Genomic DNA, 22,573 nt, shown 5'->3' on the forward strand with positions numbered 1-22,573 from the left:
TTCAGCTTCAGCAGATGACCCCGCGTTCTGGTATTATGAGAGAGGAAGAAAAGCTTCTCCCTCTCCAATCCTCCATACCATAATATTTAATGTCTAACATACAAGATGGCAACATCTCAACTTCCCTCTAAGTGGGGTTACCAGGTGAGCAGAGAAAAGAGGGTTGGCCTGTTCTTGCACACGTAAAGGCGACTGTATGTATAAATCCTCCAGTAAAGCTTTTGGTGGAGTGTCTATGAGCTTTGTTGCCCACTGGCACCAGCAGATCAAGCTGCTGCAGTTGAAGGCAAAGGCACAGGAGTTCATTAAAAAGTTGGCAACCGCATTCTGCAAACACACATTTTCTGGCCCAGGAGGTCTTTTTCCCATCCTGATTCCAGAAATGTGGTAGCAGGTGACTGATTATTTACAAGTGCAAAAGATTTTGTGCTCCCATCTTCTCAGGTTGCAATCTTTTTGCTGTTGTTGTTAAAACAACCCTAGTGTTTAGGATAGAGACAGGATGGTGAAGGTTAGATGGCTGGTCAAGGTGGAACCAGGCGGACTGTTGGGTCCTCCTGGTTAGGGTTGCCAACCTCCAGATGGGGCCTGGAGATCTGCCAGAATAATAACTGATCTCCAGGCTCCCCTGAAGAAAATGGCTGCTTTGTAGAGTGGACTCTGGGGCATTATACTCTGCTGAGCTCCCTCTCTTCCCCAAACCTTGCCCTCCCCTAGATTGCCAAAATCTCCAGGAATGTCCCAACCTGGCCCGTGAATGCACTAGCAACTTACCTCGCAATTTACACGCGTCCAGTACACAAGTATCCAAAACGACTGTAAATTTCTGTTCCCACCGCACCGCCTTTCTCCGCTGCATTTGATAAGCCCGAAGACCAGCACGCTCCCACGCATGCCCAGTTGGCGCTCCAAGCAAGGACGGTGATTGGTCCAGCATTAGTAAGGGAGGTGGGGGGAGTGCGGGGGTTGGCTGGCATCAGGAAGTGGATTGAACACACATTGCATGTTCCCACTTTAAGGCACCGGGTGTGGAAGACGCTTTATTTTATTAATTCACCGTATAAGCGGATGCGCTTAACGCAGAGAAATTGTGCTCTGGAGACGTCCTCGGAATCCTTCTGGTGAGATGAAGCGGGACAATGCAAGGAAAGCCCGCGGAAATTGGAGCTGCAAACGCGCAGTACGGACATGGCCCTGGATTTGACAACACAGGTGGATTTGAAAGCTTTAATCCTGGAAGGTCTTGGAATGAGCTTGTAGCAAACAGAATGTTTGTTTAGAGGGGTCAGCTCTGATACGTCAGCATTGTTGAAGCTAAGCATCAGTGGACTTGGTGGGTGCTTGAATGAAAAATAAGCCATGTAAGGTTTGAGAAAATCCTGATAGAGATATACCCATCAATCACTGCATGCTCTTCTCCCTGATAAGCTAGTTTTCCATGTGGAGGGAGGGAGGATTTGGGGGACAGATTTCAAACAGGCAACCTCCCTATAGCTTGAAGTGGTGTGGTCCCAAAAAACCCCTTCGCCGTGGGATTCTGCTGATTGCAGAAATTGACCCTGACTGATTCTGCGTTGTGGCCAGTGGAATGTTTCTTTGCCAGGTTAACTTGCACTTCTGAAGCATTTGGAGAATGAACAGCTCACCACAACAGAAGGCTCTCATTTCACTCCCCTGCTTCCAGATTGCTCTGAGAATCCCTGGTGCTTTCATTACAGAATGAAAGAGAGCTAAATAGCATGGCACTTCAAAAGAATTCCCACCAGGTGAAGCAATTTGTGTTTCAAAGTGCAATATTAAGACAGAGAGAAAGAGAGAGACGAATTCTTTTTTTTTCTATCCAGCCTCGGAAAGAACTGTATTTATTTTCTATTAGGGCTGATCAAATATTCCCCAGTTTATATTTTACGTCTGAAAATGGTAATTTCAAGGGGAGGGGTATAGAAATGACCCCAAAACACACTATGATTGTGTAAAGACCTCTATTTTATTAATCCTATCCAGTGCAAATTCCCCTCTCCAGGTTCTGTGGTTTTTCCTTTGCTGAAATTTATTCCTCTGCTTGCTACTTCTTTCTCTGTCCAGGATTAATAACATGAGTGATGGCAGCCAATCAGTGAACAGAATGGCATCAAGATGCTATGTAGTCAGTCAGCACTGATTATGTGATGACACCAATCAAATCAGTTCAGAGTGAGGGCAATGGCTGTTGGATTAGTCAGCTAAAGATCCAGGGTGACAAGGAAGGGGCCATGGGTTATGGGCCCAGCACCACTGTCCTATGCATCTAATCAGAGGATCTCCTGGAAGTGAAATTTAGAAAGGAGAGAAGGCAACGTAAATACACGAGCATCAGTGAAAATATTTCCAGCCTTCCTCAATACAATTTGTGTTTATTTCTTCCTCCTAGCGTAAAATATTTTTCTCTTCCCTTGCATTACCATTGAATGCTGTTCTCTCTGTTAAAAGGGATTTGTAATGTGTTTTCTTCCCTGGGCAGATGTAACAGCCTCTGTAAGACGTCTGACTGAAGCAGAAATAACTTAGTTTTGCCTGAACCTCATGAGCAGAGCTAAGCATTTATCTGAATTCAGCAACTCTAGTTTTGTTTATTTCTGATAACTGATTTAGCACTTTTGATTTTTTTTGTAATAGCGACGAAAACAGCATTTAATATTTATAAAGCACTTCAGAATATGCTTTCATGTTAATATCCTGTTAGTTGCTAGAACAAATATTTGAGAGGAAAGAGGATGCTCTGGCTCCGAGTGTTTGAATCTCCATCAACAGTAACATTCTAAATGAGCTGTGATAGTCAGATAAATCATGTAATCACCACGGGTGGGGAGAGAATACTGCTTGTAAATTATACGATAACTGGCTCAGCATAAATGGTGACTTGTCACATCCCCTCGCCACCAAGATTCATCTTTACATGGTGGTTTATGAATATTCAAGTGTACTTGGGTACGTTAATTGCAAAAAAGCAATACACATCTATCACAGTTTTCTTGTGTGTGTTGTTTGGCCAATGTGCAATAGTCTCTGTACACATTAGTAAAATGCTACATTTAAAATATCATCTTGGAGAAATCACACATACCTTCACAGTTGCAGGGTAATATGGTGGAGAGAGGTGGGGATGAACTGAAGAGTAATATGGTGGAGACAGATGAGAATGAACTGAAGGGAAAAATTTAGGAAGTCTCTCTGCTAAACCAGAATTAAGGTACAGTGGAAAGAAATTTTGAAGCAATAAAGGAGTTGAATGGCAGAAGCCTACTCATCCCTGTTGATCACTGTGCCATTTGAGCAGCTATAATGCTCTAAGAATTCATGACACGATAAAGGTAATGGGTTTTGGATTGTGGGAACCAGCCTCTATTTGTGCATCTTAAAGAGTCAGAGAAGGCGTCACTGTGTTGAGAGAGTTATGATCTTCCGGTGGTTTCGATTTTGAGATAAAACTTCCCCATATTTAAATCCCCCTAATCTGGCTCAGGATTTTTTTAAAAAGAAGATAAATCTCTATGAGTTTCACTGTAATTGAAACCTGAATTTAAATATCTGAAGAATAACAGAGAGAGAGGCCTAGGGCTATTGGTGGTGGGGGGGAGGTTCTAATCAAAAGGACAAGGGGAACCATGTTATCTTAACAGGAAAAAATATGTAGACTGATTTAAAAAACGTCTAATGCTTCTTTTAACAGGCTAGTTGTTGAGAGGAAAAGGAGCAATTATCTCATCTGCTCTGGACAGCTTCTAGAGACTTCATTACTCTTTTTTGATTAAATCTTCTCTAATGATTTCTGTCCACAAGACTGAAGAGTCAAATACTCACTCCTGCAAGCAGAACCTCGCAAGCAATGGTATCTGATTCAGACATGTCCAAGAGGACATGGGTGGGAGGAGAGAGCTTGATTCCCCAGCCTTCTGGTTTTAAAAGAGAGAGGGGATAAACAGAACTGAGACCAGAAGGCTATGTAACTTTTAGGCTGCATCTTGTGTGATCTTTGAAAAGGGAGAGGTGGAAAGTAGTAGGACTAGACTCTTGGCTTTCTAAGAGAGATGCAAAGGAAATTCCAGCAGCCTGAATATCCCAAGCTCATCAGAGCTGGGAAGCCAATTTTAAAAACTACTTCTTCTTCTTCTTTTTCTCCTCCTTCTCCTTCTCCTTGTCCTCCTCCTCTGTATGGGAGGGGAGGGAGGTGGCTTAGTATATGGACCAATAGGGCTTAGGCTTCCTCAGTGGCACTCATGATCTTGTGGATCTGACCATAGCGTCCGTTAAGTCGATGAGTCTTTGCCAGATCTACCACTCCAGTTTATGTTGATGCTCCAGATGGTTCCTGTGCTCCTGTGTTAAATTCCTAGCTTGATAGAAACCATTTTGCACAGTGGCAAAGCTTGGCTAACTATAGTGCAACCTTCTGCTTTTTGGTGTCCACAGATGGTGACTTAAAAAAAAACATAGTAAAATCAATTATACATTGAATGGGATTTGTCAACAGTGTAGTCCTCTGCCAACAGGCCTTTGTTTGTGCTAATCAGTCTTCGGGTGCTGCCGCTCATGCATTTTACTAGGCTACACATTTCTTCTTCCTTGATGAAAATGGTTTCTGGGTAGTTCAATTTAGCAAACACTGCAGAGGGTATTAATGGCGATTCTCTTCCTCTCATCTCAACCCCTGCTCTTCACCTTGGCAGCAAATTTTAGGCATGTAAGAAAAAGCCAATCTGCATTGACTTGACCAATGAATAGGGATGCCAGGTCCCTCTTTGCCACTGGCAGGAGGTTTTGGGGGCAGAGCCTGAGGAGAGCAAGGTTTGGGGAGGGACTTCAATGCCATAGAGTTCAATTGCCAAAGCAGCCATTTTCTCCAGATGAACTGATCTCTATTGGCTGGAGATCAGTTGTAACAGCAGGAGATCTCCAGCTACTTCCTGGAAGTTACACAAAAAACTGTCTAAGCTGTAGAAGGCTTGGCAATTCAAAAAAATACAGCTATTATGGCTATCAATTTTGTGTTTTCAATTTTGATAGCCATAATAGTTGCACTACCCGGAAGTTGGCAACCCTACAAATGAAATCAGAAATCAGTGGCAGAGCATCTGCTTGGCATTCAGAAGGTCCCAGGTTCAATCCCCGGCATCTCCAGTTAAAGGGACCAGGCATTAGGTAATGTGAAAGACCTCCACCTGAGACCCTGGAGAGCCGCTGCCAGACTTAAACAATGCTGACGGTATTATTATTATTATTATTATTATTATTATTATTATTATTATTATTATTATTATTATTATTAACGGTCTTTATATCCTACCTTTCTACCCTTACAAGGACTGTCAAGGCAGCTAACAATTTAAAACATACGCGATAACATTACATTATAAAACCATGATACAAATTTGTAAAATTACATTATAAAACCACTAAAATCATCCCCTTCCCAAACTTACATCATTAAAACAAGTGTTAAAAGAGTTTAAAAATGTACAAAACACTAACTTGTGAAAAGGGCTAATGTTTTTTAAGATCACATGGTCAGATCACGGTTTCATATCATGTGATAGGAATGGGACATTTCCATTTCCTCTGAAATTAGGGTTATTGTGGTTAAGTATTTTGGTTATTTATGTTGCCATTTGTTTGTTTGCCTACAATTTTTCTTCTCATGATATTCTCATGAACATGCATAAATTGTACAGGTTCTCTGCAGGATCAGAGAATGAGAAGCAATTACAAAAAACATCTAGACTCATACAAACAGAAAGCATATCTCTATACACCTCAAGTTATGTATTCGAGTATAATCTTACAACGTTTGGGTTCTTTTGCACGGTGCTGCCTCTTAAACTGAGGTGAAACTCAGACTTGGAAGTCTTCAGCCTTGTATACCCAACATAAAACCCTGTTGCAGAATAAAAAACTTGTAACAAGAAAAAATACGATTTCACTGCTACAAAAATAAACTTTGACAGTCCCTCTTTCTTCCACAGTGACCCATATCAAGTTATACAGGGCCTATAAAATAGCCCCTGCGATCTCTTGTCAACTTGCTTACTCAAGAGTCTCAGGAGACCTGAAACTCCTTTCCACAGGCCCTTAAAGTTTTAAAGGGCAAAATATATTTTATGATATCAGAGTTTCAGAGGAGAGGAGTTATTTTCTCCGGGGCATAGCATACCTGCCTCCGAACAGAGACACCTGCTTTGCGTGTCCTGCGCCCTGCACCAGTAAGCCAATCAAAGACATTCTAAAAGCTTAGTGTTGCCAACCTCCAGGTGGTGGCTGGAGATCTCCCGCTATTACAACTGATCTCCAGACGATAGAAATCTGTTCCTCTGGAGAAAATGGCAGCTTTGGCAATTGGACTCTATGGCATCAAAGTCCCCCCCCCTTCTCCAAACTCTGCCATTTTCAGGCTTTACCCCCCAAAATCTCCAGGTATTTCCCAACCCGGAGCTGGCAACCCTATGAAAGCTCCAGTTTCATGCTGGGAAATGACACGGGCCTTTTATGCATGGCTGTTTCCCTCATGGTCTCCCCTTTGAGGCCTTTTTTGATTATACATGCCATTTCCAACGGTCAGAGGGCGCCTCGGCCTCCCCCTGCCTTTCCCTGTGTTTTGCCCGCATTTTCAAATTTGAGATTATACAGGTCCCTGAAAATGCGGGCAAAACACAGGGAACCGCAGCGGGAGAGCGAGACAACCTCTGATGGTCAGAAATGGCATGCATAATCCAAACCAAGACCCGAAGTAATCGGAGGGGTGACCACGAGGGAAACAGCCATGCATAAAAGACCATGGTTAGAATGAATGACTAAAGACCAACACTTCTCCAAGCCATTTACTGACTGTCTCCTCTCTTTTTGGCCAGCTTTGTTTTCCCTCTGCAAGGTCTTCCCTTTTTCCACACTATGGGTTCAGCCATAGGGTGGTGGCTGGAGAGCTCCTGTTATTACACCTGATCTCCAGGCAAAAGAGGGGAGAGACTTCAATACCATAGAGTCCAATGGCCAAAGTGGCCATTTTCTCCAGGGGAACGGATTTCTATCGGCTGGAAATCAGTTGTAATAGCAGGAAATCTCTGGCCACCACCTGGAGTTTGACAACTCTAGGTTTAATGCCATAGAGTCCACCTTCCAACGTGGCCATTTTCTCCAAGTGAACTGATTTCTTTCACCTGGAGATCAGTTGAAATCCCAAAAGAGGAGGGGGAAATGAGATGCTTCCCGCAAGTCATTGCGGGTTCCCGCTTGTATATATTTAAATGGTATACATTGTGTGTATAAATCCTGTATAAAATGCATACAAAAATCATTCAACGTGTTTTCACGATCTACAAAACCAACAGCCAAGAGCAGAGATCTGAAGCTATTGAACAAAATTTGAGGCATTTAAAGAGAAACAGAATAGCAACCATGTGCTCATCCCAAAGAAGAACCCAAATTTCTGGTCAGTCACCCACTTCCTCGTGAAACAACTTCTGAGATACAAGCATTGTTGCCTAGGGCATCTTTCCGGCCCCAACAGAGAAGGCCAAGAGACAAAGAATGAAACAAAGAACAAAAATTCTTAGGATTGCCTGAACCCCCCCAGATCAAATGAATATTTTAAACCTGCTTTAATAATTGATTTTGATGAGGCGCTGAGGGGCGGCCTCCCTGCAACAAACTGTCATCAGTAGAGGAAAGGTCTGCCTTGATTAAAGACGAAACTAATACCATGATTCATTGATGGGATTAAATACCGCTCAAATCCGCAGGGTCCTTGAGCGCGGGTTTTTCCTTTTGCATTTCAGCTACAGAGCTAGCGCGGGTTTACCGTGCTCCCTGTTTTGATTTGAATATTCGGGGATGAGTAGGAGGACATAATGCTAAGTTCACTGCCTGGCCAACTCATACTTATGAGTGGTTTATAAATACATTTAAATTTAGAGCCCCCAGATCAGCACTTGTCTGATTCAGCCTCTGGTCCAGTTCACACATGCATGTATCTCACTTTATTTATTAATGTAAGCTATTTATTACTAGGGTTGCCAAGTTGCTTAGATTGGCAGGCAATTGTCCGCCAGTCCAATTAATCTGGCAAACCTAGTTGCCTAGGGTTGCCTGCCAGTCCACTGACCGGATTGCCTGCCAGTCCAACTCCCAGTCTGAGTAGTAAAAGGCCATTTGCAATGCGGAGCTTCTGGTTGTAAACTGGAAGTGACGTGATTGCGTCAGCGCGGCCGTGCGCACATGATCCCTGCCTCAGCTCTGCCCCACTCCTCCACTCGAAGCCTGCTGGGTGACCTTGGGCTAGTCACAGCTCTCTTAGAGCTTTCTCAGCCCCACCTACCTCACAGGGTGTCTGTTATGGGGAGGGGAAGGGAAGGTGATTGTAAGCAGGTTTGAGTCTCCCTTAAGTGGTAGAGATAGGGTTGCCAGCTGCCAGGTAGTAGCAGGAGATCTCCAGCAGACAGAGGTCAGATCACCTGGAGAAAAATGGCCACTTTGGAAATTGAACTCTATGGCATTGAAGCCCCTCCCCAAACCCCGCCCTCTTCAAGCTCCACCCCCGAAATCTCCCACCGGTTGAGTAGAGGGACCTGGCAACCCTAGGTAGAGAAAGAGCATATAAAAACCAACTCCTACTCCTCTTCTTCTTTTTCTTTTTCTTCTTCTCCTCCTCCTCCACACTGGACTTCCTTGGTGGTCTCCCATCCAAGACCTAACCAGCATGGGAGACAGCATTGTGTAGTGGTTAAGAGCAGTGGACTCTGATCTGGAGAACCAGGTTGGTTTCCCCACTCCTACCCATGAAGCCAGCTGGGTGACCTTGGGCTAGTCACAGTTCTCTTAGAGCTCTCTCAGCCCCACCTACCTCACAGGGTGTCTGTGGTGGGGAGGGGAAGGGGATTGTCAGCCGGTTTGATTCTTCCTTAAGTGGTAGAGAAAGTCGACATATAAAAACCAACTCTTCTTCTTCTACCCACTCTTAGCTTTTAGGGAGCCCACACAAAAAGGTATGGAGATTTTCACTGCCCCACCCTTCCGCTGTTTATTTTATTTTATTAAATTTATACCCAGCCCTTTCCTGGTCAAGCTGGGCTCAGGGCAGCTCATTGGCACACCTTAGCTTAAGCCAAGTTTTGAATCTTGTGTGTTCATTTCCAGTTTGGAGGGGCCAATTCAAATGTGGAGCAATTCAGAAGAATCCCCCACTGACGAAGAAAACAACAACTGATTTTTGCATCGTATTAGTCTCTGCTGAACGTGCCGGCATCTACGGTGTGCTTAGCATCGCAGCTGACAAGATGAAAGATGGAGCCCCGACACTACAAGCAAAAGGGATTATTGAAGAAGAAAATTGGCTGAATGAGGGTAATTACTTTGTAATAACCACCCCGGATGTAAACAGCAGTGGCCCTTTCAAGTGGAACTGGGGATGGGATAAAAAATGCCTCCTAGGAAAACTTGCCCTAAATGAAAGAGACAGTAATAATTTTATTGTAGTGTTGAGAATGATGAATACATAAAAAAAAAAGAACTCTCCAAAACTGGGAAATCAAGATACTTTTTTTGGATATTAGCATGAAACAGAAGTTGATGTTTCAGCCCCTGCTGGGCTGTTCCTGTCATTTAAATAATAAACTTTTCATTAAAACGACCGAGGATGTAATCGCTCTGCACTCCTCCACGCAATGAGCCCAGCGGTGGGAATTGGGTTCGTGGCATATTAATTGTTCCAGATCTATCTTTAACCTTGGAATGGTGTGACAGCCGTGCGGGAGGGATGCTTATTCTGGCTGCCGGTGTCTCGACGGGATCTTCTGCTCGAGAGTTGTTTTTCATGTGCATTGATATTGCATCTTGTCCAAAATAAGTTGGGGAGGGGGTGTCTGTGGAGGAATCCCATAAGGTTCGGAGCGTGAGAAAAAAGTTAACTTTTTCATTAATGGCAGAGCTTTTAAAGTCACCTTCAAACTGTTCATCTGGGGTGGCGGAAAATTGCTCCCAAGTAACCGACTAGAGGATTAATTTGGTACGCTGGAAGAGAGTTGATGCTCTTTAGAAGAAGAGGAGTTGGGTTTTTTTATACCCCAGTTTTCTCTAAGGAGTCTCAAACCAGCTTACAATCACCCCTTCCCCTCCCCGCACCAGACACCTTGTGTGGTAGGTGGGGCTGAGAGATTTCGGAGAGAACTGGGACTGGCCCAATATGCTCACACAGCGCAGTACAAAATTGAGAAATCAAAAACAGAACAATGGAAAATTCCTGATGCATCCAATTGCATGTTGGAAACAAGACCAGGTAATTTGGAATGTTAGAATCTGAGAAGATGCTTGGATGAGAATTTCGGAGTACTAATCCTATCAACATTTATTTATATCCCCGTAATAATTCAAGATGTCATGCACCTGACTTAAAAAAAACCTAGGGTAGACAGGGTTGTTTTATGGATGATACATGCTGTATATCTACAACTGGGGTTCCCAATGTTGTTGAGCTTGTGGGTATTTTTAGAGTTTCACAAACAGGAAGTGGGCATCACCACAAAATAACTGCCGTAGAGGGTTGGGGCCAAGCAGAAAATGACTGCATTGCATTCCTGAGGCCAAACACAAAATGTTGAGAAGTTGCAAGCCAAGTATCCTCCTACTATGAAGTCAGTTGTCTCTGAGTTCTCCTGCTCCAGTGAGGTGGGGGGAAAGCAAGGGTTGGCTTTTTGCTTTGGAGAAGAGATGCTTTGCACAAGAAGCAGAGGGGCACTGGGAAACCCATCGGTGGGTGCCATGGTGCCCATCGGTGCCATGTGGGAGATCCTTGATCTAGAAATATCTATCAAGCTGTCTTACAAGCTTAGCCACCATCTTAATGATTGATATTAATCCATCGCCCTGGACAGGTGCTTAAATCAGCTTCACAAACTCAGTATCCTTGGTGTACTGGCTAAAGCATTGTCCACACTTGTGGAATAGTTCATGACGGCTTGAGCACCCATGGCAGGAACTTGAATCTTGCCCAGACTTACTGGGATAGTTCCAGTAGAGCTGCTGGTGACCCATCTTGCATTTTTTGTGCCCCCTGGAGGAGGAGGAGGAGGAGGAGGAGAGTTGTTTTTTATATGCCGACTTTCTCTACCACTTAAGGAAGAATCAAATCGGTTGACAATCACCTTCCCTTCCCCTCCCCACAACAGACACCCTGTGAGGTAGGTGGGAGAGAGCTCTAAGAGAGCTGTGACTAGCCTAAGGTCACCCAGCAGGCTTCATGTGTGGGAGTGGGGAAACCAACCCGCTTCACCAGATTAGCCTCCGCCACTCATGTGGAGGCGTGGGAAATCAAACCCGGTTCTCCACTGCTCCAAACCACCGCTCTTAACCACTACACCACACTGGCTCAAAGAAATCTTTGGTGGCAATTCCATGGATCTTCCCATGATGTCTTCTCCAAACTTTTTTCTTAGTGTGAAACTACAAATTGCGAGGTAATAAAATATTATGACACCGGTGTGTGTGTGTGTGTGTGTCATAGCAGCACCTGGGAGGGATGCCAGGATGTGCCGCAGAGAAGCGTTTCCCAGCCTGATCTTCCACAGAAGGCAATTCTCTAACCCAACATGACATATAGGCAGCTAATGGTCATTTGACCACCTGGCTAATTGTCAGCTTTACAAGAAGTGGTCTCTGAACAGCTGCCTTCGCAAACAGGCTCCCTGACTAATGGGGGAGAAGACTGTTCCCACCGCAGCCTCCAAATGTTAACACGAGGAAACTGTGTCCTCTAATTTGATCGTGGCCATAATGAACCTTCTGCTGCAAGACTTCCTTTGTGAAAACTCTTCATGGGAGCTGGAACTCCTGTGTGGCGGTTTTGGAGGTGGACGGATGGATCTAGCCCAGGACTCCCAGATACAGCAGGCACTGGAGAATTCAATGCCAGAGTTATATTTTGGGCCCTGCGCTCAACGCACCACTCCATTGACCAGGTTATGGCTTCTGCTGCAATGGACCTGAAAGAAGATGGTCTGGGCTCAGCTCACGTTGTACTGGAAGCCCCCTGGTAATGTCATAACCTTTGGACAAGTATTCAATGCAGCTGCTTCAGTTCTGGTTCTGGCCTCTTCCTCTATTGTACATCAAATTGACGACGACGAAGAACAAGAAGAACAAGAAGAAGAAGAGTTGGTTTTTATATGCCAACTTTCTCTACCTTTTTTAAAGGAGAATCAAACTGGCTTACAATCTCCTTCCCTTCCTCTCCCCATAACGGACACCCTGTGAGGTTGGTGGGGCTGAGAGAGTTCAGAGAGAACTGTGACCATCCCAAGGTCACCCAGCAGGCTTCATGTGTAGGAGTGAGGAAACCCTCCCAGTTCACCAGATTAGAGTCCCCAGCTCATATGGAGGAGTGGGGAATCAAAACCAGTTCTCCAGATTAGAGTCCACCCCTCGTAACCACTACCCCACGCTGGCTGTTTGCAATTTTGGGAAAGGTATATCTTGTGGGATGTTGGTGCACCAAACAAGTACATGTGATTATCAAACTAAGAATTTTACATGTGGGTTGCCATCAGTTCTCAACACATATGTGCTTTCTGTGTAGGGCCTTCCTACATAGAATGCGTGAAGGGACTGTCCAACTGGTTTCCTCTCCAACTGAATTGTCAGTTTTGCCACTGCAATATCAAAGACCATGGATTTCCAACATGATTATGATAGCCTTGTTAAGCAGATGTTCCTTGGCATGAACATTATCCTTGGCATGAACAATATCCAAAGAGGTAGTACAAGCTAGATTGTGACAGAGGGGTTTCAACAGCAGACACCTCTCCACCTCTGTCCCATTCTGCATGGGACAGATGCTGCTTGAGAAACACATGCCTAAAGCTCTCTGAGGTCATTTACACATGGGTACTTTCACAAACATTCGCTCCCAATCTGTCTCGGTTTTTCCTTGGAGTTATGCATGAGTTTTCTGTCCATTAGAGATGACCTCGCTGCCAGCCCTCGCAATGTCCGGGTCTTCCCATTCCTCTGTTAACCCGACTCTTTCATCTTCCCTGAGCAAATCCCAGGTGAAATTCCAATGCAGAAGGCAAAGTATGGGGCATACAAACTTAGTTTCTCACAGCCAATTACAAAGCAGCATGTCCAGAGGTGGGGATTGAAATACTTCCTGCTTCCTGGGAGCTCTTTCTGAGCAGAAGAAAATCTTTTTAAAACCAAGGCTTGGATTTCTCCCCACCCCCCACCCCACACACACACCTTTCAGATTGCTCCGGTTTTTATGTTTTATGTTCTTAAAATGCTTTTTTACGTGGCAGTTGGATTGGGGGGGGGCGATTTTCTTTCACAGTAAGCACTACAAAGTAAGCCAATTACAAAGCAGCATTTCAAGGGGCAGGGACTTGATTTGAGCTCGGCGACTGGTGGTGCAGAGATTCCCAACAGGAAGGTGTGGGTCCAGCCAGCAACGAACCTCAGGTAAAACTCCCATGCATAAATGACCGGAATGTGCTAATCTAGGACCAAATGAGGTGCACAGTGCAGACTGGGGTTTCAGGCTTCTGCTGAGCATCTAAAAATGGGGGAGGACATTAGTTTGAAAGGCAGAAGGGGGAAATGCTTGGCCCTTTGACCACCCTCCCTTTCCTCAGTTATTTTTCTTTCACCTGTCAGGGGAAAGTGGCCAGGGAGCAGATGACCCCGTGTTCTAGTATTATGGGAGAGGGAGAAAAACCTCTCCCTGTCCACTCTCTCCAAACTATGCATAATTTTATAGACCTCTATCATGTCTCCCCTTAGCCGCTGCCTTTCCAAGCTAAAAAGCCCTAAGTGTCTTAACTGCTCCCCATAGGACAGTTGCTCTAGTCCCCTAATCATTTTGGGTGCTCTTTTCTGCACCTTCTCAAGCTCTGTAATATCCTTTTTTAGGTGTGGTGACCAGAACTGTACACAGTATTCCAAGTGTGGTCTCACCATAGATTTGTACAAGGGCAGTATGATATCAGCAGTTTTATTCTCTATTTCTCGTCTAATTATGGCCAGCATGGAATTTTCCTTTTTTACAGCAGCCGCACACTGGGTTGACATCTTTATTGAGCTGTCCACTACCACCCTAAGATCCCTTTCTTGGTCTGTCGCTGCCAGCACAGATCCCATCAGTGTATATGTGAAGTTGGGATTTTTTGCCCCAATATGCATCCCTTTACACTTACTCACATTGAATCTCATTTGCCATTTTAATGCCCATTCTTCCAGTATGCAGAGATCCTTCTGGAGCTCTTCACAGTCTGATTTTGTTTTAACCACCCTAAATATTTGGTGTCATCTGCAAACTTGGCCACTTCACTGTTTAACCCCAACTCCAGGTCATTGATGAACAGGTGGAAAAGCACCGGTCCCAACACAGATCCCTGAGGGACCCCACACTGCTCACATCCCGCCATTGTGAGAACTGACCATTGATTCCTACTCTCTGCTTCCTATTTTTCAGCCAGCTCTCAATCCATAAGAGGACTTGTCCTCTTAGTCTTATCCCGTGACTATGAAGTTTGCTTAGCAGTCTTTGGTGGGGGACTTTGTCAAAAGCTTTTTGGAAATCCAAATACACAATATCCACAGGCTCATTCCTGTCCACATGCTTATTGACACTTTCAAAAAACTCTAATAGGTTAGTGAGACAGGACCTACCCTTACAGAAGCCATGTTGGGTTTTGCCCAGCAGACCTTGCCCTTCTATATGCTTGACAATTCTATCTTTAATAATGCTTTCCACTAATTTACCCGGAACAGACGTTAAGCTAACTGGCCTGTAATTTGCTGGGTTCCCCCTGGAACCTTTTTTTAATAAATGGGTATTACATTGGCCATTCTCCAGTCCTCTGGTACAGAGGCTGATCGAAGGGACATATTACATATCTTTGTTAGAAGTTCAGCAATTTCCCATTTGAGTTCTTGAAGAACTCTAGGATGAATACCGTCTGGTCCCTGTGACTTGTTAGTTTGCAGTTTGTCTAGACATTCTAGGACTTCCTGCCTTTTTACCACTGTTTGCCTCAGTTCCTGTATCCCACTGGTTCTCTCCCCTCCACTAGGTTTCTGTAATGCTCACTATATCTATGTTTTCCCTTAAAACCACACACTCTAATTCCCCCATTTTTGCTTGGAGGCAAATTAGCATAGTATTAGCATAGAAACACCTCCACACTGTTCCTCTCTTTCGACTTGCCTGGCATGTGCCTTTGGGCATCTTTAAGTGGCTATCCATCATTTTTCCCCCATTCCCTTTCATGTCCAAGTAATTCCCAAGAGTGTCTTCTTGGCATGCAGAAGATCCCAGGTTCAATCCCCGGCATCTCCAGTTAAAGGGACTAGGCAAGTAAGTGATGTGAAAGACCTCTGCCTGAGACCCTGGAGACCCTCTGCCGGTCTGAGTAGACAGTACTGACTTTGATGATCCAAGGGTCTGATTTAGTATAAGGAAGCCTCATGTGCTCATTTGAGGTTTTGGAGAACATTCATTCATAGGGTCGCCATAACTCAGAAGTGACTTGACAGCACTTAACACACACAGGGAGGCGGAAGGGGAGACTGCATTGTGGGGGGAGCCCTTGGCAGGTCAGCCTTTATTATAGTGCTCCACCATGTTCTTGAGGCCATGGCTGACCTAGATCGTTTCTCTGTTAGTGAGAGAAGACAGCCCAGTTAGGATGAGTACGTTTTCACTTATTCAGTCAGACAATGTTGAGGCATGCTATCTAGGTGATGTGATAACTCCTGGGGTAGAAGGAATGGTTCCATTTGCTCAGGAGCCACATGGACTTGACCCAAACTATCATCCTCTATCTGGTGTCAAAGCCAAATCTGAGAGAGAAACAGGTAGGGTTGCCAGCTCCGGGTTGGGGAATATCTGGAGAATTTGGGGGTGGAGCCTGAGGAAGGCAGGGTTTGGAGAGGGGAGAGACTCCAATGCCATCGAGTCCAGTTGCCAAAGCAGCCATGTTCTCCAGGTAAACTGATCTCGGTCGCCTGGAGATCAGTTGTAATAGCAGGAGATCTCCAGCCACCACCTGGAGGTTGGCAACCCTAGAAACAGGTGGGAGCCTGATGCAAGCTAGATGGGCAAAGACCAAGGCCTAACCTGGAAGCATTTATCCTGCCTTGTGAAAACCTTCTTTGGTTAAGAAAAAAGCATTTTGCGGGGGAAAGCTATTGTGGATTGTCAGGCAACTGGTAGATGTACTGTTGGAGTGCTGTTACTGTTGTGATTTTCATGATTTGCAGTTGCAATATATCGTATTATCTCGGCTGTAAAGCTTCTGACAGCTTTCAAGTCTATTGGAGTCGGTGAACGTAACTCTGCTTAGGATTGCACTGTAAGCATCTTTGAGGACTGTAAAGCAGGGAAGAAAACTGAAAGCGGAAATGAAATGAAATAAATAACAGCCCCTCCAAGAACATGTTGGCCAGTTGGTGTGAGCCTCTAGACTCTGGCTGTCGAGGCTTCACACATGGACATGTAAGAACCACAGAGGAAGGGGCATAGCTCAGTGACTGAAAGCAAAAGGCCTTGAGTTCAATCCCTTGCACCTCCCGTTCAAAGATGTCAAGACGACGTTGTGAAGACCCTTCTCTGCCTCAGTCCCTGGAATGGGCCAATAAGTTAGGGGGGCCAATGGTATCACGTGGTATAAGGCAGTTTTTTCTCTCCCCTGACATTGCTCAATGGAGGGAAATGCCATTCCCATAATGGTTCACTGTGCGCACAGCTAATAAAAGGTCAGTCCCAGTGTAATAAATCTATGACATGTTGCAAAGAAGGAACGGAAGAAACATTCATGATTCATTGACTTTGTTGATGTAGTTTCAATACCTCCCTGTGTAATGTGGGTTATATCTAGACATTTTAAAAAGAGAAATATTTAACCCTTTGCTACAAAGTGAAAACCAGGGACTGAGTAGCCATGGACACCGGACTGGAGACTCATCTGAAGAAGGCAGGAAGGAGGTGTTCCCTCCTGGTGTATATGCTGCTATATATAATATCTGGACGTAGACTCCTCTTATTACCTTTAGACCAGTGGACTCAGGTGGGTTGCAGAGTCCCCCCTACTTGGTTGCGAGCCCTTATAGAGCTGCCATTTTGTTGTTGTTGTTGTTGTTGTTGCATTTCGGAAGGACATATAGTGTAGACAGCAAGGGTGTCATACTTTGTCCTTTCTTGGTATGAACGCTGAGAAGAACAGCTAGATAGTGGGGAGAGTGACTCTGTGGAGGAGAAGAAGAAGAAGAAGAAGAAGAAGAGGAGGAGGAGGAGGAGGAGGAGGTTTTTATATACCGACTTTCTCTACCACTTAAGGAAGAATCAAACCGGCTTTCAATCACCTTTCCTTCCCCACAACAGACACCCTGTGAGGTAGGTGGGGCTGAGAGAGTGTGACTAGCCCAAGGTCACCCAGTTGGCTTCATGTGGAGGAGTGGGGAAAACAATCCAGTTCACCAGATTAGCCTCCGCTGCTCATGTGGGGGAGTGGGGAAACCGACCCAGTTCTCCAGATCAGAGTCCACCGCTCCAAATCACCGCTCTTAAACACTACACCACGCTGGCTCTGGGATATGAGGACTGAGATATGAGGACTCTCTCTCCATTCCAACTCGTATGTGACTAAGGGAGCATTGACTCTCAAAAGGTTATCCCCTGAAAATCTTGTTGGTCTCTAAGGTGCTACTGGACTTGAATCTAGCTACCAGAATCACCCAGCTTATCGGACATACCAGTAAGCCTATCGAAACTGGGAAGGTTTGGACACTACACAAAGCACTAGCCAAAAGATACATTCATGCTTTCCACTGCCACTGTTCCTGTTCTCTTGTCTGAAAGGGGATAAGAATATACAAGAACATAAGAAAAGCCATGCTGGATCAGACCAAGGTCCTTCAAGTCCAGCAGTCTCTTCACACAGTGGAATGTGTGCAGAGGAGATGTGCTTGCTCTGGAGACATGTCTAGCTTCTAGATCCCTCTAGTGCAAACTCCCTCAGCATGACAGCAGCAAAACCAGAAAGGAGAAGAGCATGAGAAATAACGCCCCTGACCAGAACCTCTGAACATCAGCATTGATGCTGCTGCAGTTGTCTTGTTTGTGGGCTTCATACCTGGCTGGCCACTGTGTGAACAGACTGCTGGACTTGATAGGCCTTGGTCTGATCTAGCATGGCTGTTCTTATGTTCTTACATATCACAGGAATTCTCTAACTTAAAATGGTTTGCATTCAGCAATGCACACAAAAGGAAGTATCAGTGTTGGGGGAGGGGGAACAAAACAAGGCTGTAGCCCTTAAGGCAGCAAGCTTAGGATTGAGCAGCACTTGGCGATCCCTAACAATAAAACCCATAAAGAAGAAGAAACATTTGTAGAGCAACAACAGGTGCAGCTTTCTCCTCTACCATTGCTCTGTTGGAAAGACTAAAGAGCTGTTTACTGGGGGGGGGGGAGAAAACAAAAAATGACATCTGTGGATAATAACACACTTTCAGCTGCAGTCTGACTGCCTAGTTCACAGTATATTTTTCTTGCGGCTGTTTAGTTGTGCGGAGGAGTTTTTATTTGGTGGCTTGTCTTTGGGTGTTGCTTTTCCCCTTCCCTTGGTATGCTTCCATTTGGCTCTCAGCATTCCCCTCTGCTCAACAAAGCAGAGGGATAAGTCACAGTGTCGGTCCCATTACGGTTTCCAAAAGCTACGGGTTAATGCAGTCTGCAAAATCTACCCGACAGCCGCCGACGCTTGTACCAAAGGGGATTTCAGTCAACGCAAAGAGCCCCATGGGTGAAACGACATTGCAGGTGTCCGTAGCATTGCCAACAGCCTTTGGAAATAGCATCATAAAAACTGAACAGATGTATAGGGTGCACACACACACACACGCACAATCTGTGCCATCTTTGTTAGTCCCAGGGCCAACATACAGCAAGAAAGCATGGCTTAGATTTTAGTTCCCCTCAGCTGCTGGTTTCCATACAGTATTAAAATGAAACATTTGTTGGCTGGACGTTTCTTGGGCAAGCCGAGCCCGGATAATTGGATTACTCGTTATTTAATGTTAACGGAGGATGTAGATCTGGACAAGGACAGCCTGATTTTAATAACACCGACCATCGCAAACTTTGGCTCTTTGCAAAGCTCTTTGCAAAGCTCACTGCGATCTTCTTTCCTGAGGTGCCGCTAACTTTTCTCGGTCCTGTTACCGAGGCAGTGGTATCCATCCCCCCTCCTCTTTCGTCTCTGCCTCAGCTACAAGACCGTCCAGTGTATATCGTTGCTCGCTATTCCATTGAACTTTTCCAGTGGCCAGGGCAGGTAAAGACGTTCACAAAAGCTGGAAGGATTTGCTCAGTGTAAGGCAACATGGTGTGTGGGTGTGGTTTTTTTCTTCCAATTTAGCAGGTGATGGTTAAAGGAGAGGTCTCTACTGGCACAAGTTAAGAGCAAATCCTAGGTGGGCAAGCACCATGGCAAAGGTCCTGAAGATACGGCTTGGCTATTGGACAGGAGGGCCGGTTGAATCTGATGTCAGACCGCGGAGAGATCAATCCTATTCGCTGAATTGGTGCTCTTGTCCCAAGTATTCAGTTTCGTAGGGTTGGTTCCTGGCCTGTTCCCGGTTACCTGGAGAGTTAAAATAATATTGAAGCGACAGCCGAGCTCTCACAGAGGGGATAAACCCATGTCACGCTTTGACCGCTTCAGTCTGCAGGTGAGAGCTCACGTCATGAAAACGCCTCCTCAGAGGGGGAAACGGAAACCGCCCAGAGGGAAATTGACCACCCCAAAGGGACGTAAGTGCCAATTTCCTGTTCCCACCAAACTGCTACCATCGCTCAGGAAAAGACGCGGGCAATATGAGTTTGGCACATTTGCATTCTGAACCGGGGAATTATGAATCTTGTCCCCATCACCAGTCAAGACAGACGCCTTGTAAGAGGTCAGCTCACAGTATGTCATTCTGCCGGAGGGTGAATGGAGCCTCACAATTAAAATAAAAGAAGTGCACCAAACACCAGCTCAGCCCCCAGGTGTGCTTTCAGCCCCACATAGGCTCTGTCTTTTTTAATGTATTTTTTTTAACCGCACTGCATGAATCATGCAGTTATCCGTTCATTCATCTCTTATTTAACTGAAAAGCAAAATGCAGTTTTGGCTCCTTTCAGTCAGGGATTTTTCCTCATGTGGAGGAGGAGGAGGAGGAGAAGGAGAAGAAGAGTTGGTTTTTATATGCCGACCTTCTCTACTCCTTAAGGAAGAATCAAACCAGCTTACAATCACCTCCCCCTCCCCACAACAGACACCTTGGCCAAAAACGCATGGTCGCTTAGCCCACTTTATTCCCTGTTCCAGCCAGGATCAAAATAATCGGGCTGGAGGAGAAACTGTACGCATGACCTGGAATGAGCAGGGACGAAACTATGTGCAAATGGATTCATGTAAACAGAAAATGTGGGTTCCGTGGAGTTCCTGCTGCGGGTGTTTGGTCCTTTCGAATTGACCAATGAAAGCTTTTCTCAACCAGCTTGTAATTTAAAAAGCATTTTAAGAACAAAAAAACACAAAACGGAGCAATCTGAAAGAGGGGGGATCCAAGCCTTTTTTTAAAAAAGCCTTTCTTTTTCTCAGAAAGAGCTCCAAGGTAGCAGGAAGCAAGAAGCACTTGAATCCCTGCTTCTTCACCCACTTTGTGATAGGCTGTGAGGGATGCCAATCTTCTGTGCTTCCACTGGTTGGCTGCCAGAAGAGGAATGGGAAAAGCCAGGTTCATTTTGCCTTGAAACAGGGATGAGCTGACAAGGGATGAGGTAACATTTGTTCAAAAAGATTTAATCCAGGGCTGAGCCAAGATAAATCCTGGCTGAAACAGGGAATAAAGTGGGCTAAGCAACCATGCGTTTTTGTCCCTTGTGAGGTGGGTGGGGCTGAGAGGGTGTGACTAGTCCAAGGTCACCCAGCTGGCTTCATGTGTAGGAGTGGGGAAATAAATCCAGTTCACCAGATTAGCCTCCCCCGCACATGTGGAGGAGTGGGGAATCGAACCCGGTTCTCCAGATCAGAGCCCACCACTCCAAACCACCGCTCTTAACCACCACACTAAAAGTGGATATGCAGATGCCACCATGTTCAATCTTAACCAATAGAAACCAATACCACTATTCAAACATGAGTCTATTTGATATACATTCATTAACGATAAACTCCATTACATATACGTATGCTTTAAGCTTTTATACATAAATTCATAGGCTTTTGACAAGGTTTTGCGATTATTTTTCCATGTTTCACTGTTGCTTCCTGAGAAGTCTGTTGCTTGGGTAAATATAATAAGATTATTTTGTTTATATAATAGAAAATTTAATATAGGATAAGTGAACTTATAAACTTTGTTTTAAAGCCACAAACGTCTGAGGAAGCGACAGTGAAACAAAGAAAAATAATCACAAAACCTTGTCAAAAGCTTATGCATTACAACCACCACTAGGGTGGTTTTAGCGACGAAATGGAAGCAATCGCTTCTCCAAGACACAGAACAATGGAATGACAAATTAATGGAATACGCCATTATGGCAAAAATGACTAATATGATAAACACTAGTAATGATACGACTTTTGAGCAGCATTATGAGAAATGGAAATTATTTTATAATTATGTTGAGGTTTAGGGCTAATAGTTTGTTGATATATTAACTAGACCTAAACGGTGATCACTTATCGATTATGTTATTTGTATAACCTGCCCAAATATTGAAAAGCACCACCCTGGTTGTCAGGCCCATCTCCTTTTCCCAGATGTGCTTTTGGAGGAATATTTCCAATTTGTAAGGTTTTCGTGTTGCAAACAACCTTTCGCCAGCCTGAGAAAACTTACGATATCAGAGTTGAAAGGCTTCACGTTGATGTTGCGCATGGAACTGCTGGTGAGGGACCAGACTTTGGTTTTGTGCTTGAAGGCGGCTCTCACCTGTGTGGGAAAAGATGATAGCAGGAGATAAGAAGCTTCAGTAGGCTGGGATGATCTGGCATTCACTTAGCTTTGTATGGCTTTAGGTCCTCTATGACATTCTCACTGTCCCACAAGTAGGGTTGGGTACCCAAGATTGGGTGGGATAAATAAAATATATATAATGAAAATATAATTTACTTAAGGTGCTATGTCAAGATAAAACTTATTTTAAAATAACATTAAAACAGAACAATGGCATTTCCTAAGGCTGATATACTATAACCACATGCCAGCTGCATTTCGACCTATTTGGCTTTACTCAATGATCAGTTGCAGCCTATGTAAAACATACACACATATTTACAGATATATAAACATATACAGACAATTAATTATCAGGCCAGGTGGCTTTACCAGGTTGATAATTACACACATTTTATATGGGAATCATATGCAGCCCAGTATAACAACTTGAGACATGTTTGTATAACTGGAAATATAGTATACAATCTATATACATGCCTGGTCTGATTCCCCAATCCCCACTCCTCCACATGAGCAACAGACTCTAATCTGGTGAACTGGGTTG

General features: G+C 44.7%; 1 protein-coding gene across 1 annotated transcript in view; it reads right to left on the reverse strand.

Moving 5' to 3' along the window:
- Nucleotides 1-19,565: 19,565 nt before the first annotated feature.
- Nucleotides 19,566-22,573, reverse strand: part of ADGRD1 (adhesion G protein-coupled receptor D1) — a 239,951-nt gene continuing 236,943 nt past the window's right edge. The window contains exons 25-26 of the mRNA XM_056859596.1: nt 21,910-22,002; nt 19,566-19,661 (exon numbers count right to left, since the gene is read on the reverse strand). Coding sequence (XP_056715574.1) covers nt 19,566-19,661; nt 21,910-22,002 — 189 coding nt within the window. The remainder of the gene's footprint in view (nt 19,662-21,909; nt 22,003-22,573) is intronic.

This window comes from Euleptes europaea, chromosome 13, assembly GCF_029931775.1.
Source record: "Euleptes europaea isolate rEulEur1 chromosome 13, rEulEur1.hap1, whole genome shotgun sequence".
NCBI classification, from domain to species: Eukaryota; Metazoa; Chordata; class Lepidosauria; order Squamata; family Sphaerodactylidae; genus Euleptes; species Euleptes europaea.